This window comes from Suillus fuscotomentosus (assembly GCF_016647785.1).
Source record: "Suillus fuscotomentosus strain FC203 chromosome Unknown F5891scaffold_1, whole genome shotgun sequence".
NCBI lineage: Eukaryota > Fungi > Basidiomycota > Agaricomycetes > Boletales > Suillaceae > Suillus > Suillus fuscotomentosus.
In genome coordinates this window covers 313,449-330,562 of record NW_024539513.1, presented here as the reverse complement: position 1 = coordinate 330,562, position 17,114 = coordinate 313,449, and the positions used below count along the sequence as shown (strand labels likewise).

The 17,114-nt window shown below is 48.8% G+C and overlaps 8 protein-coding genes across 8 annotated transcripts; 6 read left to right on the top strand and 2 right to left on the bottom strand.

Annotated features, from left to right (window-relative positions):
- Positions 1 to 503: 503 nt before the first annotated feature.
- Positions 504 to 2,324, top strand: F5891DRAFT_4528 (uncharacterized protein). Its single transcript, XM_041371885.1, has 9 exons — positions 504 to 677; positions 730 to 838; positions 890 to 924; positions 979 to 1,012; positions 1,069 to 1,108; positions 1,168 to 1,379; positions 1,441 to 1,681; positions 1,736 to 1,760; positions 1,809 to 2,324. Exons 1-9 carry the CDS (start codon positions 552 to 554, stop codon positions 2,169 to 2,171), a joined length of 1,185 nt encoding a protein of 394 aa, XP_041233790.1. The 5' UTR covers positions 504 to 551; the 3' UTR covers positions 2,172 to 2,324.
- A 79-nt stretch (positions 2,325 to 2,403) lies between these two features.
- F5891DRAFT_4403 (Snf7-domain-containing protein) lies at positions 2,404 to 3,516 on the top strand. The gene is made up of 7 exons (XM_041371838.1): positions 2,404 to 2,504; positions 2,569 to 2,611; positions 2,660 to 2,812; positions 2,867 to 3,019; positions 3,068 to 3,154; positions 3,205 to 3,277; positions 3,329 to 3,516. The coding sequence occupies exons 1-7, from the start codon at positions 2,449 to 2,451 to the stop codon at positions 3,382 to 3,384; spliced, it is 621 nt and encodes a 206-aa protein (XP_041233789.1). The 5' UTR covers positions 2,404 to 2,448; the 3' UTR covers positions 3,385 to 3,516.
- A 38-nt stretch (positions 3,517 to 3,554) lies between these two features.
- On the bottom strand, positions 3,555 to 5,655 carry F5891DRAFT_1204698 (cyclophilin-like domain-containing protein; the record flags this gene model as incomplete). The annotated part of the gene is given in 11 exon segments (XM_041369009.1): positions 3,555 to 3,623; positions 3,643 to 3,868; positions 3,922 to 4,089; positions 4,143 to 4,291; positions 4,342 to 4,431; positions 4,478 to 4,615; positions 4,667 to 4,764; positions 4,818 to 4,969; positions 5,022 to 5,242; positions 5,298 to 5,448; positions 5,497 to 5,655. The coding sequence occupies 11 exon segments, from the start codon at positions 5,586 to 5,588 to the stop codon at positions 3,555 to 3,557; spliced, it is 1,554 nt and encodes a 517-aa protein (XP_041233788.1). The 5' UTR covers positions 5,589 to 5,655.
- On the top strand, positions 5,648 to 8,402 carry F5891DRAFT_991989 (uncharacterized protein). The gene is made up of 2 exons (XM_041378161.1): positions 5,648 to 7,948; positions 8,002 to 8,402. Exons 1-2 carry the CDS (start codon positions 5,725 to 5,727, stop codon positions 8,067 to 8,069), a joined length of 2,292 nt encoding a protein of 763 aa, XP_041233787.1. The 5' UTR covers positions 5,648 to 5,724; the 3' UTR covers positions 8,070 to 8,402.
- F5891DRAFT_4432 (uncharacterized protein) lies at positions 8,052 to 8,444 on the bottom strand. The gene has a single exon (XM_041371856.1). The coding sequence runs from the start codon at positions 8,333 to 8,335 to the stop codon at positions 8,117 to 8,119; it is 219 nt and encodes a 72-aa protein (XP_041233786.1). The 5' UTR covers positions 8,336 to 8,444; the 3' UTR covers positions 8,052 to 8,116.
- Positions 8,445 to 8,464: 20 nt separating this feature from the next.
- On the top strand, positions 8,465 to 11,429 carry F5891DRAFT_1134047 (general substrate transporter). The gene is made up of 20 exons (XM_041364767.1): positions 8,465 to 8,652; positions 8,711 to 8,727; positions 8,781 to 8,887; positions 8,934 to 9,102; positions 9,154 to 9,199; positions 9,246 to 9,305; positions 9,362 to 9,483; positions 9,531 to 9,657; positions 9,711 to 9,806; positions 9,861 to 9,873; positions 9,932 to 9,949; positions 10,009 to 10,023; positions 10,074 to 10,152; positions 10,205 to 10,262; positions 10,313 to 10,422; positions 10,476 to 10,509; positions 10,558 to 10,613; positions 10,660 to 10,775; positions 10,827 to 10,883; positions 10,935 to 11,429. The coding sequence occupies exons 1-20, from the start codon at positions 8,557 to 8,559 to the stop codon at positions 11,096 to 11,098; spliced, it is 1,560 nt and encodes a 519-aa protein (XP_041233785.1). The 5' UTR covers positions 8,465 to 8,556; the 3' UTR covers positions 11,099 to 11,429.
- Positions 11,430 to 11,452: 23 nt separating this feature from the next.
- Positions 11,453 to 13,589, top strand: F5891DRAFT_1134045 (P-loop containing nucleoside triphosphate hydrolase protein; the record flags this gene model as incomplete). The annotated part of the gene is made up of 3 exons (XM_041364766.1): positions 11,453 to 11,772; positions 11,819 to 12,765; positions 12,825 to 13,589. 3 exons carry the CDS (start codon positions 11,453 to 11,455, stop codon positions 13,349 to 13,351), a joined length of 1,794 nt encoding a protein of 597 aa, XP_041233784.1. The 3' UTR covers positions 13,352 to 13,589.
- A 33-nt stretch (positions 13,590 to 13,622) lies between these two features.
- On the top strand, positions 13,623 to 17,085 carry F5891DRAFT_1160368 (uncharacterized protein). The gene is made up of 4 exons (XM_041365224.1): positions 13,623 to 14,182; positions 14,231 to 14,523; positions 14,579 to 14,715; positions 14,767 to 17,085. The coding sequence occupies exons 1-4, from the start codon at positions 13,770 to 13,772 to the stop codon at positions 16,765 to 16,767; spliced, it is 2,844 nt and encodes a 947-aa protein (XP_041233783.1). The 5' UTR covers positions 13,623 to 13,769; the 3' UTR covers positions 16,768 to 17,085.
- The last annotated feature ends 29 nt before the right edge of the window (positions 17,086 to 17,114 follow it).

The following is a 17,114-nucleotide window of genomic DNA, read 5'->3' as shown; positions in this document are numbered from 1 at the left end:
GAATTGGGCAGATCGACTATGCACATGATTGCTTTGCCAAATATACATCATTGACGGAAGGTACCCTAGATGAGGTCGTATATACCCCGCCTTGTTAATGAATTCTCTAATTACTTGCGTCACGCGATAACCATGTGTTTGTGACATATCACGTGCTTATTTCCGTTTCCATCATGACCGGGTAGCTAAGTGTCAATGTTCCACGTTATGCTCAACCCTGTTTATCCTAAAAACTTTCTTAGCCTTAGCCTTGGATCTACGACGAGCCCTCATCATATGTTTTCCCTTGAGAGCCCGGCGGATTACATAACTCAAGAGGAAACTTTGTCATGATCGATCGGCAGCAGTCAGGACAGCTCAACGACAGCTTGTTTGTCTCATTTAATTCCAGATCCGGGAATTTAATTGCAAAATGTACAGCCCCTGAAGGCGTCCTGAAATCCGAGATGCGGACGCGGCGGTGCTTATTTTAAGTTGCAGAATGAGTGTGGGCGCAACAATTTGTTCGCTCATCATTTTTCTTCCTGAACACTCTTGAACAACCAGATACTATGGCCAATCCGCCGCTGGAAACTGCGACTGCTTTCGACTTCGATGATAGACTGGGCCTAGTCTTCATCGTAGAGGCCGCAGCATTATCCGTACTGGCTATCACAACTCTCCTGGCATACATCACTGTACGTATCTTATTCAATTTTCAAGCTCGCAGACTTACCACAGGCCTATTAGTATAGCGCCGTCACAATTCGAATGGGTGCTACACGCAGATGGTCCACCGACACTCACGTTCATTATTATTTCTTAAATCTAATGGTCTTTGACCTCATTCAAGCAATCGGTGAGCCATCCATGTCAGTGCCGCTACCACAGTCTTCTGACAATCTTTCAGGCGGGATGTTCAATATCGCGTGGATTGATGCTGCTGTGGGTTTATACTTGGTATCATGACCGTTCAATAAATTTGATCCCGATCTGCAGGGGATATATCCCGGCACCATATGCACTGTGCAAGGTATCGTCATTCTTGAGGTAGAACCTGAGAGCGCCAATTTACCACAATTATCGCAGGTGCCTTCAAACATGTGGGCAATACGGGGGCAGCTTTCAGGCGAGTCCGATATATCATCTGGTTTTACGTCTAGATGCTAACCAATTTTCCAAAAACAGCACGATTGTAACTACTTCCCGTCATGGTTCTTCTCATGCTAATTGGTTTCTGCAGACTATCGCCTTGCACACGATGCAGGTGCTGATATTGAGGTGGAGTACCCCTCCAAAAGGAGCACTACTTGGCTCAGCTATTATATGGATAATCGTTGGCCTGATGGTCGGAATACCGAACATAATCATTGATGATTTCTATGGACCAACCGGGCATTGTACGTCCGCGATTCAGTGAGAATGCTCAATTACGCCGCTAAATAATTTTGTATTGCACAGGGTGCTGGATAGAACGTAACAACTTCCAACGAATGGGTCTCCAATACATGTGGATGTGGTTTGCAGCATTCATCACTGTCGTTGTTTACATCTTTCTTGCTCTTGTGGTCAAACGGATCGTTAGCATTGATGGATACAGGATTCGGTGGGCGTCCTCCGAGATCCGCAGTATAACGCCGTCCGATGGTTCTGATCCCCGACAACGGGGCGACGAGGGAGCCATCGCGCTACGAATGCTCTTGTGAGTTTGGCGATGGCCCAGTCAGTGGAACGTTTCTAATCTTTGATTTTCCAGCTACCCTGCGGTCTACATTATCACAGTAGGTGGGATTGCTCATAAGCTATTCACCCTCTGATATTTTTGACAGGTGTTGCCTATCACTGCTGCCCGCTTCACGGAGTTTCACACAGACAAAGTGCCATGGGGAGTGACGGCTTGGGCAGACACCCTTCTTCTCTTGTCGGGAGTCTTCAACACAATCCTATATACGCTGACACGCCCAAAGCTCCTTCCGCGTAGACGTCGGTCGCCCTCGCGGGTTGTTCTAACATCCACGAGCTCGAATCAATTCGGTAGGACTAACCGATTCCAAAACCACAAGCACTATCCCTATGATACGAAACCTGAAGAAGGAGTGCTCCCTTCTATGAGTTTTGAACTCGCAGAACCCCCGCGCTCCTCGTCCGAATTGCGCTTTGCTCACCCTGAGATATCAGGTATCAAGCAATGATTGTTTTGTATTTTTATGCGACCCCAATGCTGTGCGCTGCTTCATAATACACAGAGTTCAAATTCCGTACTTGTATTGCAACACTTTTACTCTAACCTTGACACTGTAATTAACGTCTTTAATGACATATCGCTATTTGATGGTCTTGTTAAATTTGTGGGGTAGAGTCCAATAGCAATGACCCGGATTTAGCCACTTCAGTGGTGGCAGTGTTGCTACCACACACGGACTGGACTGACTCGGTGGTCTCCACAACCTCGTCAACACAGACATTACCATGGGGTTGAGCCAGTCGGCACCCAAGATCACTGCTCATGATCGGGCGATTCTCGAGTGCGTGGGCTTTCGTGATTTCTCAACCAAACGGTAACGCCCAACAAGGGCATCTACTGCGTAGTCTCAAACTTCAGCGCGATAAGCTAAAGCAGTACCAGAAGAAGGTCAGACTACATTCGTAGAGGCTTTGCGTCTATAACCCTTCAATACAGATACAAGTCGTTCTCGACCGCGAGCATGAAATCGCGAAAGCCCATCTCGCTACCGGTCAGAAGGACCGTGCCGTCATAGCCCTCCGAAGGCGCAAGTATCAGCAGAGCTTGCTGTTGAAGACCGACAGTCAATTAGAGAACTTGGAACAATTAGTCCGTCTCGTTCATGCTGTCCAAATGTACGCTGAAATCCAATGTTCCTTGTAGGTGTCAACCATCGAGTTTTCGTTGGTCGAGGTTTCCGTCCTTCACGGTCTCAAGCAAGGAAATGAAGTTCTTCAAGAAATTCATCGCGAGATGAGTATTGAGAGCGTTGAGAAGCTCATGGATGAGACGCAAGAAGCGAGAGAGTATCAGCGAGTAAGTTATATTCCGTGCTTCTTGTGCCGTATTGAAGATGGTGTACAGGAAATCGGTGATTTGCTGGCGAACCGATTAACACATGATGAGGAGGACTCCGTCCAAGCGGAGCTCTTGGCATTACAAGGGGAAGCGGTCAGTACGAACTGTCGGATATTATTTCACCCTTTTCACATGATATCTAGCTTGGACAAGCTGAACCTAAAGTGCACCTGGGTTTGCCATCTCCACCTAGGTCGTTGCCGCTTGTTTCAGAAGGTCAGAGTAGTTCACGATTGTCGGACGGCCTTCATTCTCATTTCCATTTAGAAGCCCAGCAAGTACCCCAAGAGACTAAGAGGGAGCGAGTTCCCTTACCTGGTTAGCACCTGCTATTTAGCACGCAGTATCGCAGAGATTTTTATTTTGGCATTACTCATATCCTCATTCGTGGCTAGGCCTTCTCCAGACATTTACAGATACTACGACACTACAGTAGGATGGCAGTTAATGATACAAATATTAGACGTCGGACTAGAGCAACAGTATCGGTCTACTACCAACTGTCAAAGTTTCCGAACCCTATTTTTCCGCTTTTTTTTGGCATCGTCACCGACGTCATTGGCTTGTATGCCAGCAGTTACCTGATCTAACGGCCTCTTGACGCCGAGATACTTGCCCACTCCCACCCCCACACCTGCAGCACCCCCACCAAAGGCCGAGTCCCCAGTACCAACTTTGACCCCAAACCAATTAATATCATCCCCTTGAATCTTGTCAGGTTGTTTCTTGGAATCATCTTGTGCTTCTGCACGCCGAGCAAGTTTTCTTGCAAGCCGTGTTTTATATGCTTCAAAGGGATCTTGATGTCTAGAAGGGAAGCTATATGAATATAGGTCTGAGCAAAAAAGCAATGTACGTACATAATGACTTCCGTTATCTGCACCGGCTTCGCTGGGCGCTCTGTTCCATCTTTACGAGGGAGTTTTTCCAGAGCATCGAGGACGTCGTCTCCTCCAACTAGCTTGCCGAAGACAGTGTGCTTGTTGTCAAGATTTGGTGTAGCTTTGAATGTGACATAAAATTGCGACCTGTAGTGGCACTCGTCAGTGAAACAGAAAACAAGGTAAACCGGCAGACGCACGTATTCGTGCCAGCGCCCTTGTTGGCCATGGCGACGATACCACGACTATCGTGTTTAGCGGCACCTCTCATGTCATGCTCGTCTCGGAAAGGAGTACCCCAGTGAGACTCTCCACCAGAGCCTGTACCAGTAGGGTCACCTGTTTGCACCTACGGCGAGATGAGTATCTAATCTCGCGAGATGACGAATGAAGAAGTACCATGAAGCCAGGAACAAGTCTGTGAAAAAGGCAATTATCATACTTCCCTGCTCTTGCAAGCATGAGAAAGTTGTAACAAGTTTTCGGTGCCTGTGAGGGAACGTTAGCGACGTCAACAAGAGCAAGTAGCACTGACCTTGTCGCAATACAACTCCAGGTTCAACGAAGCGCCCAAACTGGTCACAACCCGGACATATGCTCTTCGTTTCCCAACGTCTTTCTCTTTCCCCTTGCCCTTGGGAGGGTTCGACATTTCTTCGAACATCAGTTCTTCCTAAGCTACCGTCAACAAGAATGCTCGTCACAGCCGGTTCTTTTTGCGCACCTCGTCCCACAGTAATTGTGAACTTCGTGTCTGAGGATCTACAGACGTTGAAGTCAATGATGCACCGGGTGCACCGCTAGAATAAGGAGAAATATTCCCTGGTATGGTACTCAGGCTGCATCCTGCCGTGAAAAAAAATGGTGGAGCTCACAAGGGACAGCGGCTTTACCCTTCACTTCAGAGATCACTTTAACAGTAGCTGGTTTGGGCTTCTCATCCTTCTTTACAATGACAGTAGCAGTAGTATTGGTTGTAGACAAAGGTGGGAGACCATGAGGGTTCTGCAATGTGATGACGTCCTCCCTGTAAGAGTAATGCTGAGTCCGGAATGATAGAGACAGATTGGAAAACTAACTTCTTGAATTTTGCATCTTCAAGAAGATCCTTACCGCCTTTGATACTTTCTGCAAGGAAAACATTTCCTGTAGTTGCAATTGCTACTATATGCGAATGCTCGCTGAATGGCTTGAATGAGATTGGATCATGAATTTCGCCAGATGTCTTGCGCGAATAGTGGAGTGATATCAGGTCAGCCGGTGCGAGGGGCTCTTTTGTGATGGGATTTGTATTGTTATGCTGCCTTTGAATGGAAGCATAAGACAAACGTCACCTTGCAGGAAGAAAGGACGACTTGCTTTAGCCAAGGAATAATGTTTACGAGATCAAACACGAAGCCTGTTCCATCGGCATTGCGGGCGCATACTGGATGACCAAATGGCTGGAAAGAAAGCGCACAACAGTCGAATGGTGTCTGCACTCGAGGGTCCGATCCTTGCAGCTTTCTGTGCAAAACATAAGAACTCCATAAGTTAGGCGTAGAACAGACTTACGCTTTGTACCCAGATGAAGCAGAATGCTGTCCGAATTCGCCGGCATGTTCTGCATGTGTGATATAGAGTTTGTTAGAATTTCCGTGGCCCATGTTGCAGTTGGTTTGTGATGGAGTGTATAATAACCTTCAAAGTGAGCGGACCTGGTCAAGCTTCTGAATCTAATAAACGCAAATAAGATAAGTCACAAATTGGAGGTCTCCATCTTCTTTCATCGTCAACTTGCAGATGCTACGTCATGCCACCACAAAAGCAAGGCGGACTACTGTCGTGCTTGATTTCCTTGCACCGACTGCGTTTGAATACCGTCTCGGTAGCTCCAAAGTGCGACCTTCGGTGACAAAACTATCCAAAAGACAAGACACGGAGAGACTCGCAGAATTTCCAGTCTCTGTATGTACACAAAGCCCGGCCATTCTTTGTCAAAACATCAAGCAACGTATCAGCTTACTGAGCCAGTCAGGCGCTGCTGCTGTCTCCGACCCAGATATTAACTTCTTTGACGAAAAGGTTGTCGAGCTTCGTCTCGCTCTGAAGGCTGGTGACATCGCGCGAGTAGGAGAGCTATGGTCGCAGTTAGAAGATAGAAAGTTACTGCGACTCCTTGGTCCAGAGTTGCGTGGGTTTTCCGAGCGCGCTGCTCAGCTGTGCTTCATGGGCAACTCTGAGCCTTGGGACGCAGACGAGAGGAAGGTCATCGAGGGCATAGCCATTGCTGCCGCCTTGGAGGGTGCAGTCAATGCCCTCACGACTTGTATGATCGCACATATAAAGAGAGGCGACTCGCAGGCAGCCCTTCATCTGTACAGACGTTTTCTGGTTCACTCCAGCAACCAGACCGTGTCTGAGCCCCTACCATCCCCAACGCAGGAAGATGTCGAGGATAAGAATGGGCTGGCTCTCAATTTTCTAGGCGACCAGCTATCCCACCAACCCAATTTCTCACTCGTCCTCGCAGCAATAGCCGCACATGCACTCGAAGATTCATTCGAGAGCGCACTGAAGATAATGCTCGACAATCCTGTACGCATAAATCAGTCCGCTCAGAAAGAGTTCACGGCATCGTTTGATGACATCTCGTTCCGGACAAAAGTTCAAAGTTACGTTCGCCGCGCTGACATCGCAAGACTCATCTTTCGCCACCACTCACTCAGCACCCATATCACAAATCTCTCAAGGGATCAAGATCTTTCACAGATCCAGAACTTATACCGGGCAATCATCGACGGTTTGAATGGTCCAGAGCCATATCTCGCTGCCCGTGATTCCCAAAGGTCCAACCAAAGACCTGTGGTAGTCCAAGAGATCGTCTGGGCAGCATTCTTGACAGGGTTTTTGCGGTGCCACCGTCGGGACCTGGCCGAGAATCTCTGGAATGACATGCTTAAATGTGGTATCCAGCCTGGTGTTATCACCTGGACAGCGCTCTTGGATGGGTTTGATAGCATGGGAGAAGCTGATGCCGCTTCCACCAGTTGGAATAACATGGTTTCCCAAGGGATTCAACCGGGAATTTTGACATATCGCGCTGTCATTTCGACATTATTTAACGCTTGGAGACCAGATGACGCTACTGAGAAATTTGCAATATTTAAGCAGGAACTTGCTAACGGTTCGTTGCCGAACACTGCGGACGCATTGCCTGTATACAATACAGTGCTGCACGGTCTTCTCAATAATGGACGACCGGGTGACGCCGATGCGTTACTGCAGAATTTGCGGCAAAATGGCCCAAAGCCAGACATCGTTTCCTACAATACTTTCCTGCGTCACCATGGCCGCAGAGGCGAATTCCGTGCGGTGTCGGTGTTGCTCGAGCGTCTCCGAGAAGATGGGCTGACCGGCGATGCATTCACGTTCTCCTCTGTACTTTCAGCTCTTCTCAGGGTTGGGCGTACTGACGCTATCGACATTATTTTGAATCTGATGAAGAAGCAAAATGTGGTGCCCAATGTCGCCGTCTTCAGCGCGATCATAGACCAACAGCTTCGCGAGCCATGGGAGGAAGGTCTCAGAACAGCAATGGAGCTACTTCAGAGGATGGAAACGAATCCGGATGCCCAACCCAATGACGTGACATACACAGGCGTGCTTGCATCCTTGCACCGCCAGGTATGGCCAAACACCGCCCTGGCCGAGGAATGCAGGAGATACATCCTTAAAAGGATGAAGGAGCGAAACATCCGGTTTAATCGGGTGACCTACCACATACTGATTAAAGCATGTTTGGAGAACCCAGCACCAGAAGGATTGCAAGGGGCATTGGGCTACTACAGGGAAATGGCAAACCGGAGAGTCCCGACGAATTATGATACATGGTATATTCTACTACATGGGCTGATTTCGAGGGAGGAGTGGGCAGTTGCAGATGAGATGGTAGATGACCTCCTGAGGTATATCAAACCGGTTGGGGCATTGGAGAGCCTGGTTGGTAGAATCCAACGTCGAACAGCTTGGAGGATGAAGTTAGGACCAAAGTTTTATGCCTGACGTAGACACACCTACAATATAATACGCATCATTCATCGCGAGAAGAATGTCCAAGCCAAAGGCTTCTCGCCCATGAAAAATGACTTGCCGAGACCAACACGAGTATAACGATCATACACTGCAAGACACATTATTCGTAAGTGTAGGCAGGCTTGATGCGTTTGTACATACGCCAATAACTACACCTCCTGCCAAAGTACTTGCCCACCCATGGCAGTAGTAAGACGAGTACAAGTTGCTGGAGCTCTTCTAAACTCTCGTTCCACTCTTTCTGGGCCAAACGGTAGTCTTCATCAGAATCATATGATACGTTTGATGAGGAGTCTGAAGAATGGTCCGAGGGTGGCATGCTTTAGTAGTCTGCCTTTGCGGTGTCTTGACGCAATGGTCTCCAAATGAAGTAGTTCTAAGTTGACAGTGTTGCCAACTTGCCACTAATAACAGCGGAGTCACTTGATTCAGAGTGGCGTTGTACGTACAACACACCGCTTTTAGGCATCGACGCTTACTCTGCTTTCCCTCCCTACTTCTTGTTATCAACTGTTTCCTACCATCACCAGTCCATGCATTATGGTGGATGTTGCTCCTCTGCCCTCTCGACGCAAATTAGTCGGGCAACCTCTCCTTTACGCTATTTCTGTATTCGCTAGTTTGGGTGTTTTCCTGGTACGCTACGTCACGAGGAACGAGGCATAAAAAACTAATCATTGGTGCTACTCTCTAGTTCGGATATGACCAGGGGTTCGTTAGACACATCTCTCACTGGATTACTAGCTACTGAGTCCATGCGGCAGCGTCATGTCAGGTATCATCACCGGTCCCTATTTCAAACAGTTTTTCAACAATCCCGGTCCCATTGAAGTTGGTACCATGGTCGCAGTTCTCGAGCTTGGGGCACTTGGTATGTTTTTAATGATCGGTCTTGCGCTGTATAATGACATTCACAGCCACATCGATTGCTGCTGGTCGTGTCGGCGATATAATTGGCCGGAAGGGGACCCTTTTCACTGGAGCTATCGTTTTCACCATTGGTGGTGCTATTCAGACATTTACCACAGGTTACTACGTTATGATCGTTGGTCGAGTAGTAAGCGGCTGTGGAGTTGGGCTCTTGTCGTAGGTCCTCAAGGTTTAATTTTTGTGCAAAGTGCTCAGCGCACTTCTCAGGACGATCGTTCCTATATATCAAAGCGAAATTTCTCCACCTGATCATGTAGGTCTTAAAATTTACAAATTTATGCTACTAAGTTGGTTTGCAGAGAGGCGCGCTTGCGTGCATGGAATTCACCTGCAATGTTTTCGGCTACGCAACCTCTGTTGTGAGTCGTCTTTTTTGCCTGTTGCAGTTATCAGGGCAAGCTAACATTCCCGAAAGTGGGTGGATTATTTTTCTTCGTTCATCGAATCCGATCTTTCTTGGCGTATTCCCCTTTTCCTGCAATGCATCATTGGAAGCATCCTCGCTGCGGGAAGCTTGGTTATTCCTGAGAGCCCTCGGTATGCTATCTCTCATTGTTACGGTAGTATGCACTGAAACTATCCAGATGGTTGATTGATACTGACCGAGATGTTGCCGGGATGAGTATTATCGTGGATCTGCATGGAGGAGATCCTGATAACATCATCGCTCAAGCGGAATTCCAAGAAATTAAGGACAAAGTCATTTATGAGGTACGCTGTTTGTTGATGCAGCTATCATGTTTTTTACAATTCAACGCTCACAGCGTGAACTTGGAGAAGGACGCTCGTACGCTGTGATGTGGAAGAAGTACAAACGACGCGTGTTGCTTGCTATGTCTTCCCAAGCATTTGCTCAACTGGTAAGCTTCTGTCGTTTTACCCATATCATGCCGTCATGAACATATTTTTCCCAGAATGGAATCAACGGTAATGTGTCTCCCTTTGTGCGGCTTTCATGAAACTAATGAGTCGAAACGACATTCAGTGATCGGATACTACGCTCGTACGCATTTTATCTCACACTGAAGTGATCTTTGACTGACCAAAGTGCGTGTTATTTAGCATCTGTTTTTGAAGGTACGTGGTGGACGAATATTTTTGTCTGGCAAAATCTCATTGAAACGCAGAGGCCGGGTGGCTTGGCCGCGATGCTGTGTTAATGACGGGTATCAATGCGATCATTTACACCTTGAGCACCTTACCCCCGTGAGTGGCATCCTACCAACGGTCTCGTTAGGAAAGCTCAACACTCCTATAGCTGGTACCTCGTAGACCGTTGGGGTCGTCGCGTTATTCTACTTTCTGGTGCCGTTATCGTTGGTTCCTTTTCTGATGAACGGCCTTCAGGGTGCTCACCGATACGTAGATGGGCATTGCCCTGGGCTTGACTGGCTGGTGGATGTACGTTGACATACCAGCTACACCCAATGCTGTGGTAATTTGTGTCATCGTCTACAATGCTGCATTTGGCTATAGGTAAGCTTTCTCAGCACATTTTTTGAGCCTTCGATATGATATCATTATCTTAGTTGGGGTCCCATTCCATGGCTCTATCCCCCCGAGGTGACATTCTTTCAGTGATAGGCTAATAATATGCTGAATTTGCTTCAGATCATGCCCCTCACATTCCGCTCCAAAGGTGTATCGATATCAACTGCAACCAATTGGTGAGCTCGAAGCATTTTTCACATGGCAACCAACTGACACGACCAGGGCATTCAATTTCATCGTCGGAGAGACAACTCCATACCTTCAAGAAGCCATTACATGGAGATTATACCCTATGCATGGGTTCTATTGTGCATGCAGTTTCATTCTCGTTTATTTCTGTAGGTAGATGCTCTTGCATGCCATTTTCCATGCTCACTGATTGAACGTAGTATATCCCGAGACTAAAGGCGTTCCTCTCGAAGAAATGGATGCTGTGTTCGGTGAAGGTACAATTTTCCAATTCTTCCAGTCGAACGGTATTGAATGTATCTTTGCAGAGGAGAGGCTGGATTATGAATCTGAGCGGGCATCTCTGATGTCCAATGCCCGCAGCCCTTCGGTACGTTCTGGCTCCCGAGTCACAGAACGTGGATGGGTTAGCCGGCTACTCTATCGCAACGACAGGAGTACATACCAGCCCATTGGTGAGGGCGATGAATAGGAACTCGCGAGGATTGAAGGTGACCACGTGAAGGCGCACGAAGAAGATACGAGGGAACAACTCTCGCCCTCTTCTTCACCCACGTCTCCTGTTACTGCTGCGGTTGATGATTGAAGTGCTGTTTGATTGCGAGACAGTATGCCAGTGTCGTATGCGGCAATGTTACTTCTTTGGCATGTTCTTTCATTTACCACCAGCAGTTGTGCCTTTCAATCCTCATGATACACTACGTACTGGCTCACAATTACGACTTCACTTCGTTGACACCATTCATGTATCTTACTGGTCATTACTGTACTTCCCACCACAATATGATGCGTTATATATATCACTCTGGTAATGTCACGTGTCTGCATGAGTTTTCCTTCACCTCCAGCAGTTGCACTGTTATATCGCAGCTGGGCGCGTCAGTCAGTCTGCAGGAAACATGGACTACTTCGCTATATGAGCCGTAGCTTGGAGACACATACCAAGGAGCCACTGCACAATAACAGCACGGGACAAGCTCCACTGGGCGTGACTTTCGAGTCCCTTGGAGTGGGGACACCGATTGCAGCGGCCCTCCGTGTTGCATTCCCCGATGTTCAGCAACCCACGACAATGCAGCGCAAGATGATACCTGCTGTGGTGGGTAAGCAAGATATTCTCTTGCAGGACTTCACGGGTACTGGAAAGTGCGTACTTGTCGCTGAATGTCGACTCAAACTAACGTCCTTCGAGGTCATTTGGATTGCTACTTGGACTCCTGAGCAAACCAAGGATATCTAGATACGAAACGAAAAAAGGAAAGGCTCAAGCAACAAAAGGAATTACAACTCTCCTGATCGTTCCCCACCGTGACCTTGCATACCAATTTTTGCACTGGCTACACCACATGCTGACGTCTGCGGGTGAACCTGGTCCATATTCGCTCGCTTCGATTGCACAGGTGCTAGTCCGCGGCTCACCACCCAAAAACCTCACAAGCTCATCTCCTCGGATCCTGGAGGCGATTGTGAACCCATCGTCACCTGGAATATCCGTGCTCCGGGATTATCCTCCGCATATACTCATTGCCACACCAACTGCGCTTATGGACGTGCTTCGCAAGGAGCCGGAAGTGCTCCAATTATCCACGTTATCGACTGTCGTCGTCGATGAGGTGGACTGGCTTCTGCAAATGGTGCCCCAGAAAAGCAAGTATACCACAGAAAAAGCAGCTCGGTTAAGTCAGAAGCATCCTGAAGTTCTGAAAACTGTGCTGGATGTCCTTTATACAAACACCAAAACGAATACCTCACATCTTTTGCGGAAGCGTCTTCTAGAGATGAAGTTGGCCCCAATTGATCGGCCGCAACTAATCATGCTCAGTGCAACAATGCGAAATAGGTTGAGGACGGCTTTCTTTGGCGCTTACGGGTGGTTTGGACGGGGAAAAGTGCTCAAGCTTATCAAAGCTTCGTCTGCCTCACGTCCGGCTCACGGTCTTAATCGCACGATCACACATCACGTTCTTGTCATGTCGCAGGATGGCTGTGTGAAAAATATAGCTGGTGCTCGCAAAGCTCGAGCCCCCACGCCCTCGGACTCTTCCGAGTATGTGAGTTCTTCTGAAGAACAGGACGAAGAAGAAGAGTTGATTTTTGATGAGGATGATGAAGCACTGCTTGATGATGAAACTAACATAGGTGAGGATATTTTATTTTTATATTTTAATTCAGTTATCGACAATTTGATTTGCGATCAGATATGCTACAAGCTCCTCCTGTTTTTACTCCAGGGATGCTTGAAGCCGTCGCATCCGCATTCGCTCTTGACGTACCAAACATCGCGCTTCTCGTCTTACCTGCAACTACATCCGTTCGGCGAGTTATTTTTGAGCTGAACCAACTGGGAGTGAATGCCCACAGTCTTGATCTCGTGGACAATGAAGCCGGTCGAGCACACCTTCTGTCTAAGGACAGGGATATTCCCGATGAGAATCCCACATTACTTGTATCGACGCTTGCAACGACTCGAGGGATCGATTTTCCTGCGCTAACCCACGTTTTTCTCCTGGGACTTCCGGAAGAACGCGCGGGAGACGTTTACCAGCATGTCGCAGGAAGAGTTGGCCGATTTGGTCGCCGAGGGAAAGTAATCACTATTGTGGAAGGACGCCGGGAGAGTGAGGGGAAGAATGGTAAAGTTTGTGTCAGGGATGATTCGAAGAAGATGGATATTATGCTGAAGAAGCTTGGTATTAGTACAACCAAGCTGGAGCATTTTGACTGACAGAAGCAGCAGGCAGAAATATTTTGCATTTGTCCCATCGTGACCGTGCCCGTCGGTGTATTATATATCCCTAGGGAAACCCAACCGTGGTATTCGGGGAGCAATGGTGAACATGAGTTTTGATGTGGCGCCTGTGTGTGGGTGATTGAACGAAAGTTGTGACGGGATTATTAACGGCGGTATTGTTGGTTGGTTGCTGCCTTGCACGCGGATCAAACCAATCATAGGTCCAAATAGGACCACTGAGTGGCATGATGTAACCTTAGTGTGAATGAATCCATGAATAGCCTGGTGGCTGACTTGCTAGCGCCGAGGCCACTAGCCCTGGCCTAGTTCTCTCCCTCCACGTAGAGGTTAACGTATACCCCCCCAGGTTGTAGTTCGGTTAAACCACTCTCATTGTTCTTCGTGCTCGACCATGGCGAGAGCACCACCTGGCTTATGCCTTATGTTATGTCTTCTACTCTGCTCATCCTTCTTTTTTCAGGTTTCGGCTCAGTCTACAAACCAGACCACTGCGAGCAGCGGTACACCTTCACCTACTGTCTCTGCGAATGTTACAACGTTCTTGACGACTAGTTCCTACACGTTGACATCCGTCAGTCACTCAGGGAACATTGCAACCACCATCACCACCGTATTACCCACAGTGTACAATGCGACATCCACTATTCATGCAAATTCATCCACACCAACATCCTCGGCCTCAGCCTCACCCACCCCAACTCCCATCGTCCTAGCTACTAGGATCACTCCGGCTTTCGGTGTATTGGGAGCGATCCTCATCATAACTGGACTACCAAGTGCGTTTTGGGGCCACAAGAATAGATGGTAATTTCTCTCATTTGTGGATCTACCATCTTCTCACTCACTATGTAGGACATCCTTCTTCCTCATTGGTTTCTACACCCTTTCATTGGTCTGTTTCGTCCTTATCGTCAAGTTCGGCATTCTTCCCGCGATCAACCCACCGAGCAACACACTCCAGGGCATGTTCGTATTAGCCTCCGCCGTTGCTGGTATCATGGGCGGCGCGTTCACAATCTTCTTTTGGAAGGCCACCAAATACTTTATTGGCGCATGGGGTGGTTTCGCTTTCGGATTATGGATACAATGCTTTAAAAATGGCGGTCTTATTACCCCTGTTGGCATGAGATGGATTCTGTATATAGGTAACTGTTTCCTCTGTAGTCCACCTTGCCCCCTGCTAACTAACTTGTCACTCAGGATGCACCGTAGTTGCATTTGTTCTCTGCACAATACCCAAGTTACATTGGCATATGCTTCTGGTTGCGACGGCCTTTGTTGGCTCGTCCGCATTTATACTCGGTGTGGATTGCTACACCACAGCCGGCTTGAAAGAGGTTCGTGTCACTTTCTATAGCCACTTCATAATAGCTCACACAAGATGGTAGTTCTACGTCTGGAATCTAGGTTTCACCTCCCTGTTCCCGAAGTATGTCAGTAATGGCATTGCGTTCCCGGTAACACAAACGATGGAAATTGAACTTGGACTCGTCGGAGCGATCGCTCTTATGGGTGGAGCCGTTCAGCTCCGCATCCTCCGCATCCTGCAGCGTAAACTAAAGGAAATCGCTGAGGAAGAAAAGAAGCGGGATGAAGAGGCCGAAATCAATGCTGCCGGTAAATTCCGTGAGCTCTCAACGGAGCAGGAGGAATGGGAGCGCGATCACCCATCACTTGGAATGCATGGCCGGACGGCCAGTGGCTACTCTGGGACTCCTCTCATGAAGGACTTTCCCACCCGGAGTTCTCAAGATGGGCGGGCTTCCGTGTTCACGTTGGTTGGCGGGCGTGGTCGTTACACGTCGGGGGTGTCTGAATTCATGGCTGCTCCCGCGCCTGATGAAGATATTAAGCGGGTCCCACGCGAGTCTCAAGCGCCCGGTGCCTTGCCTGTTCTTGATCTTGGTCTTGGGATCCAACATGATGTCCCCTCTGGGTTCATCACGGATAACGATCCTGACAGTAGTGACACGAAACACAGCGATGTGAAGAAAGCTATCTCATCGGAGTTGGAAGATCTCGCACGCAAGGAGGAGCTTCTTGCCGAAATTCAAACCATCAGACGCTCAATCGATGCACTCAGATCGGAGACCCCTGGCCTTGACTCGGACGACTCCCGCTCTCACCGTATCTCTCTGACCTCTCGTCGCACCCTCAGCTATGACCTTGACAATGCTATTGCTCCCCGTCCACACACTCGCCCACCCAGACAACCAGATCCACGCGGCCGTGCACAGTCCATGGAACTTTCCAAGCTTATAGATACGCCTCCGCTCGGTGCATCTATTGGCCGTCCTACAAGTGTTCCTCTGCGCGACGATGACTGGGACTCGTACGTTCGTGACCGTAAGCTCTTACAACCACCGGCTGGGGTAACTGCACCCATCCCAACGAGCCGTGTGTCCACGACAGGATCATTGTCTGCACAACAACGCCTACCTATCCCACCAGCTGTCACTGAAGCCCTCTCCCAAAGGAAACAACGGGAGATCTTACTGGACCCTAGTATTGGCCCAGATACAAGCGCGAAAGATACGTCGGACGAGGATGCGCCCATTGCGACGCTTGTATCAGCCCAGAGGAAGCCCAAATCATATTTCAACAGCACGATTCCAGCTGTGTTAGCACCCTCGCAGCCTCCTGCAGCTGCTGCACGTTATCCTCCTGCCATCCTCTCCAGGAGCACGTCATTGCTACCTGAGCCCGAGCGAAGCAACATACCGATCGTGCTCCCCCCCACTCGACCATTGAAGGCTGCGGTTGCTGAGCCCTCCAGCAATATTCCCATGATCATTCCTCGCGGACAAAGCACAAACATAGCAGCGCCAGTTGCCAAGAAGCCAGAACCTCAGCGTGTTGCGACGTTTGAGGAAATGGAGGAGCGGCATCGGGAGAAGATGCGGGGTCTTCAAGCTCCCATCACGGAGGCTGAGAAACAAAATGCGGAGCTCCAGGCTGCCAAGGATCGTTGGGAACGCTCAAAGACAGCGGAGCGGGAAGCGGTCAACAGACGACAGGCTGAGAAGGCCGCAGGGATTGCACGAGAAGAGAAGGAGAAGTTGCGGCGCAGGTCAGAGGACAAGACAGGGCCCGAGGATGACAAGAACCTAGAACGTCGACCCAAGGGAATACGCGCTGACAAGCTTGCTGCGATTAACGGTGTTAACAACCCATCGTCGTCGAAACGCCAATCGGTACTGAGGGTGGAGGATTGGCAGCGGCACCAGCAGGATGTGGAGCTTGGAGTTCGCCCCGAACGCCCTGCTGGCACAAAGCGAGACTCTCGTGGGATGAGAACCGAGGCTAACGCCACTGTTCCATTCCCTGGACAAAGTCGCCCTATGGACAGACGTCGTTCCGCTGGGGTCCCTCGGGACCCTCCAAGTTGAGGGACTGGGCCTGAGATAGTGTCAGATGTCAGGTGTTACGATCATTTTCTAAGACACGTCGGACGTTCGACTTCATGGACATATTTTTACGCCCGTCGTTTCATTAGGGTATTCGCGCGTCTCTTGCAACTTCGACAACATTAATATTGTTTTTCTTACTATCAATTACCCTTTTGCTTCTTGCATTATGCATATGTAGGACCATCGTAATACATATCGCACGACGATTCCAATCTGCGTATGTTTTGTAGGTAGCTTTAAGTACCTGCCCCTCTTATGCACAGTCGCGGAGTTTGTAATATCCAAGTTTTGACTTTCATGCTCGACATTGCATCACCCATAGAAGA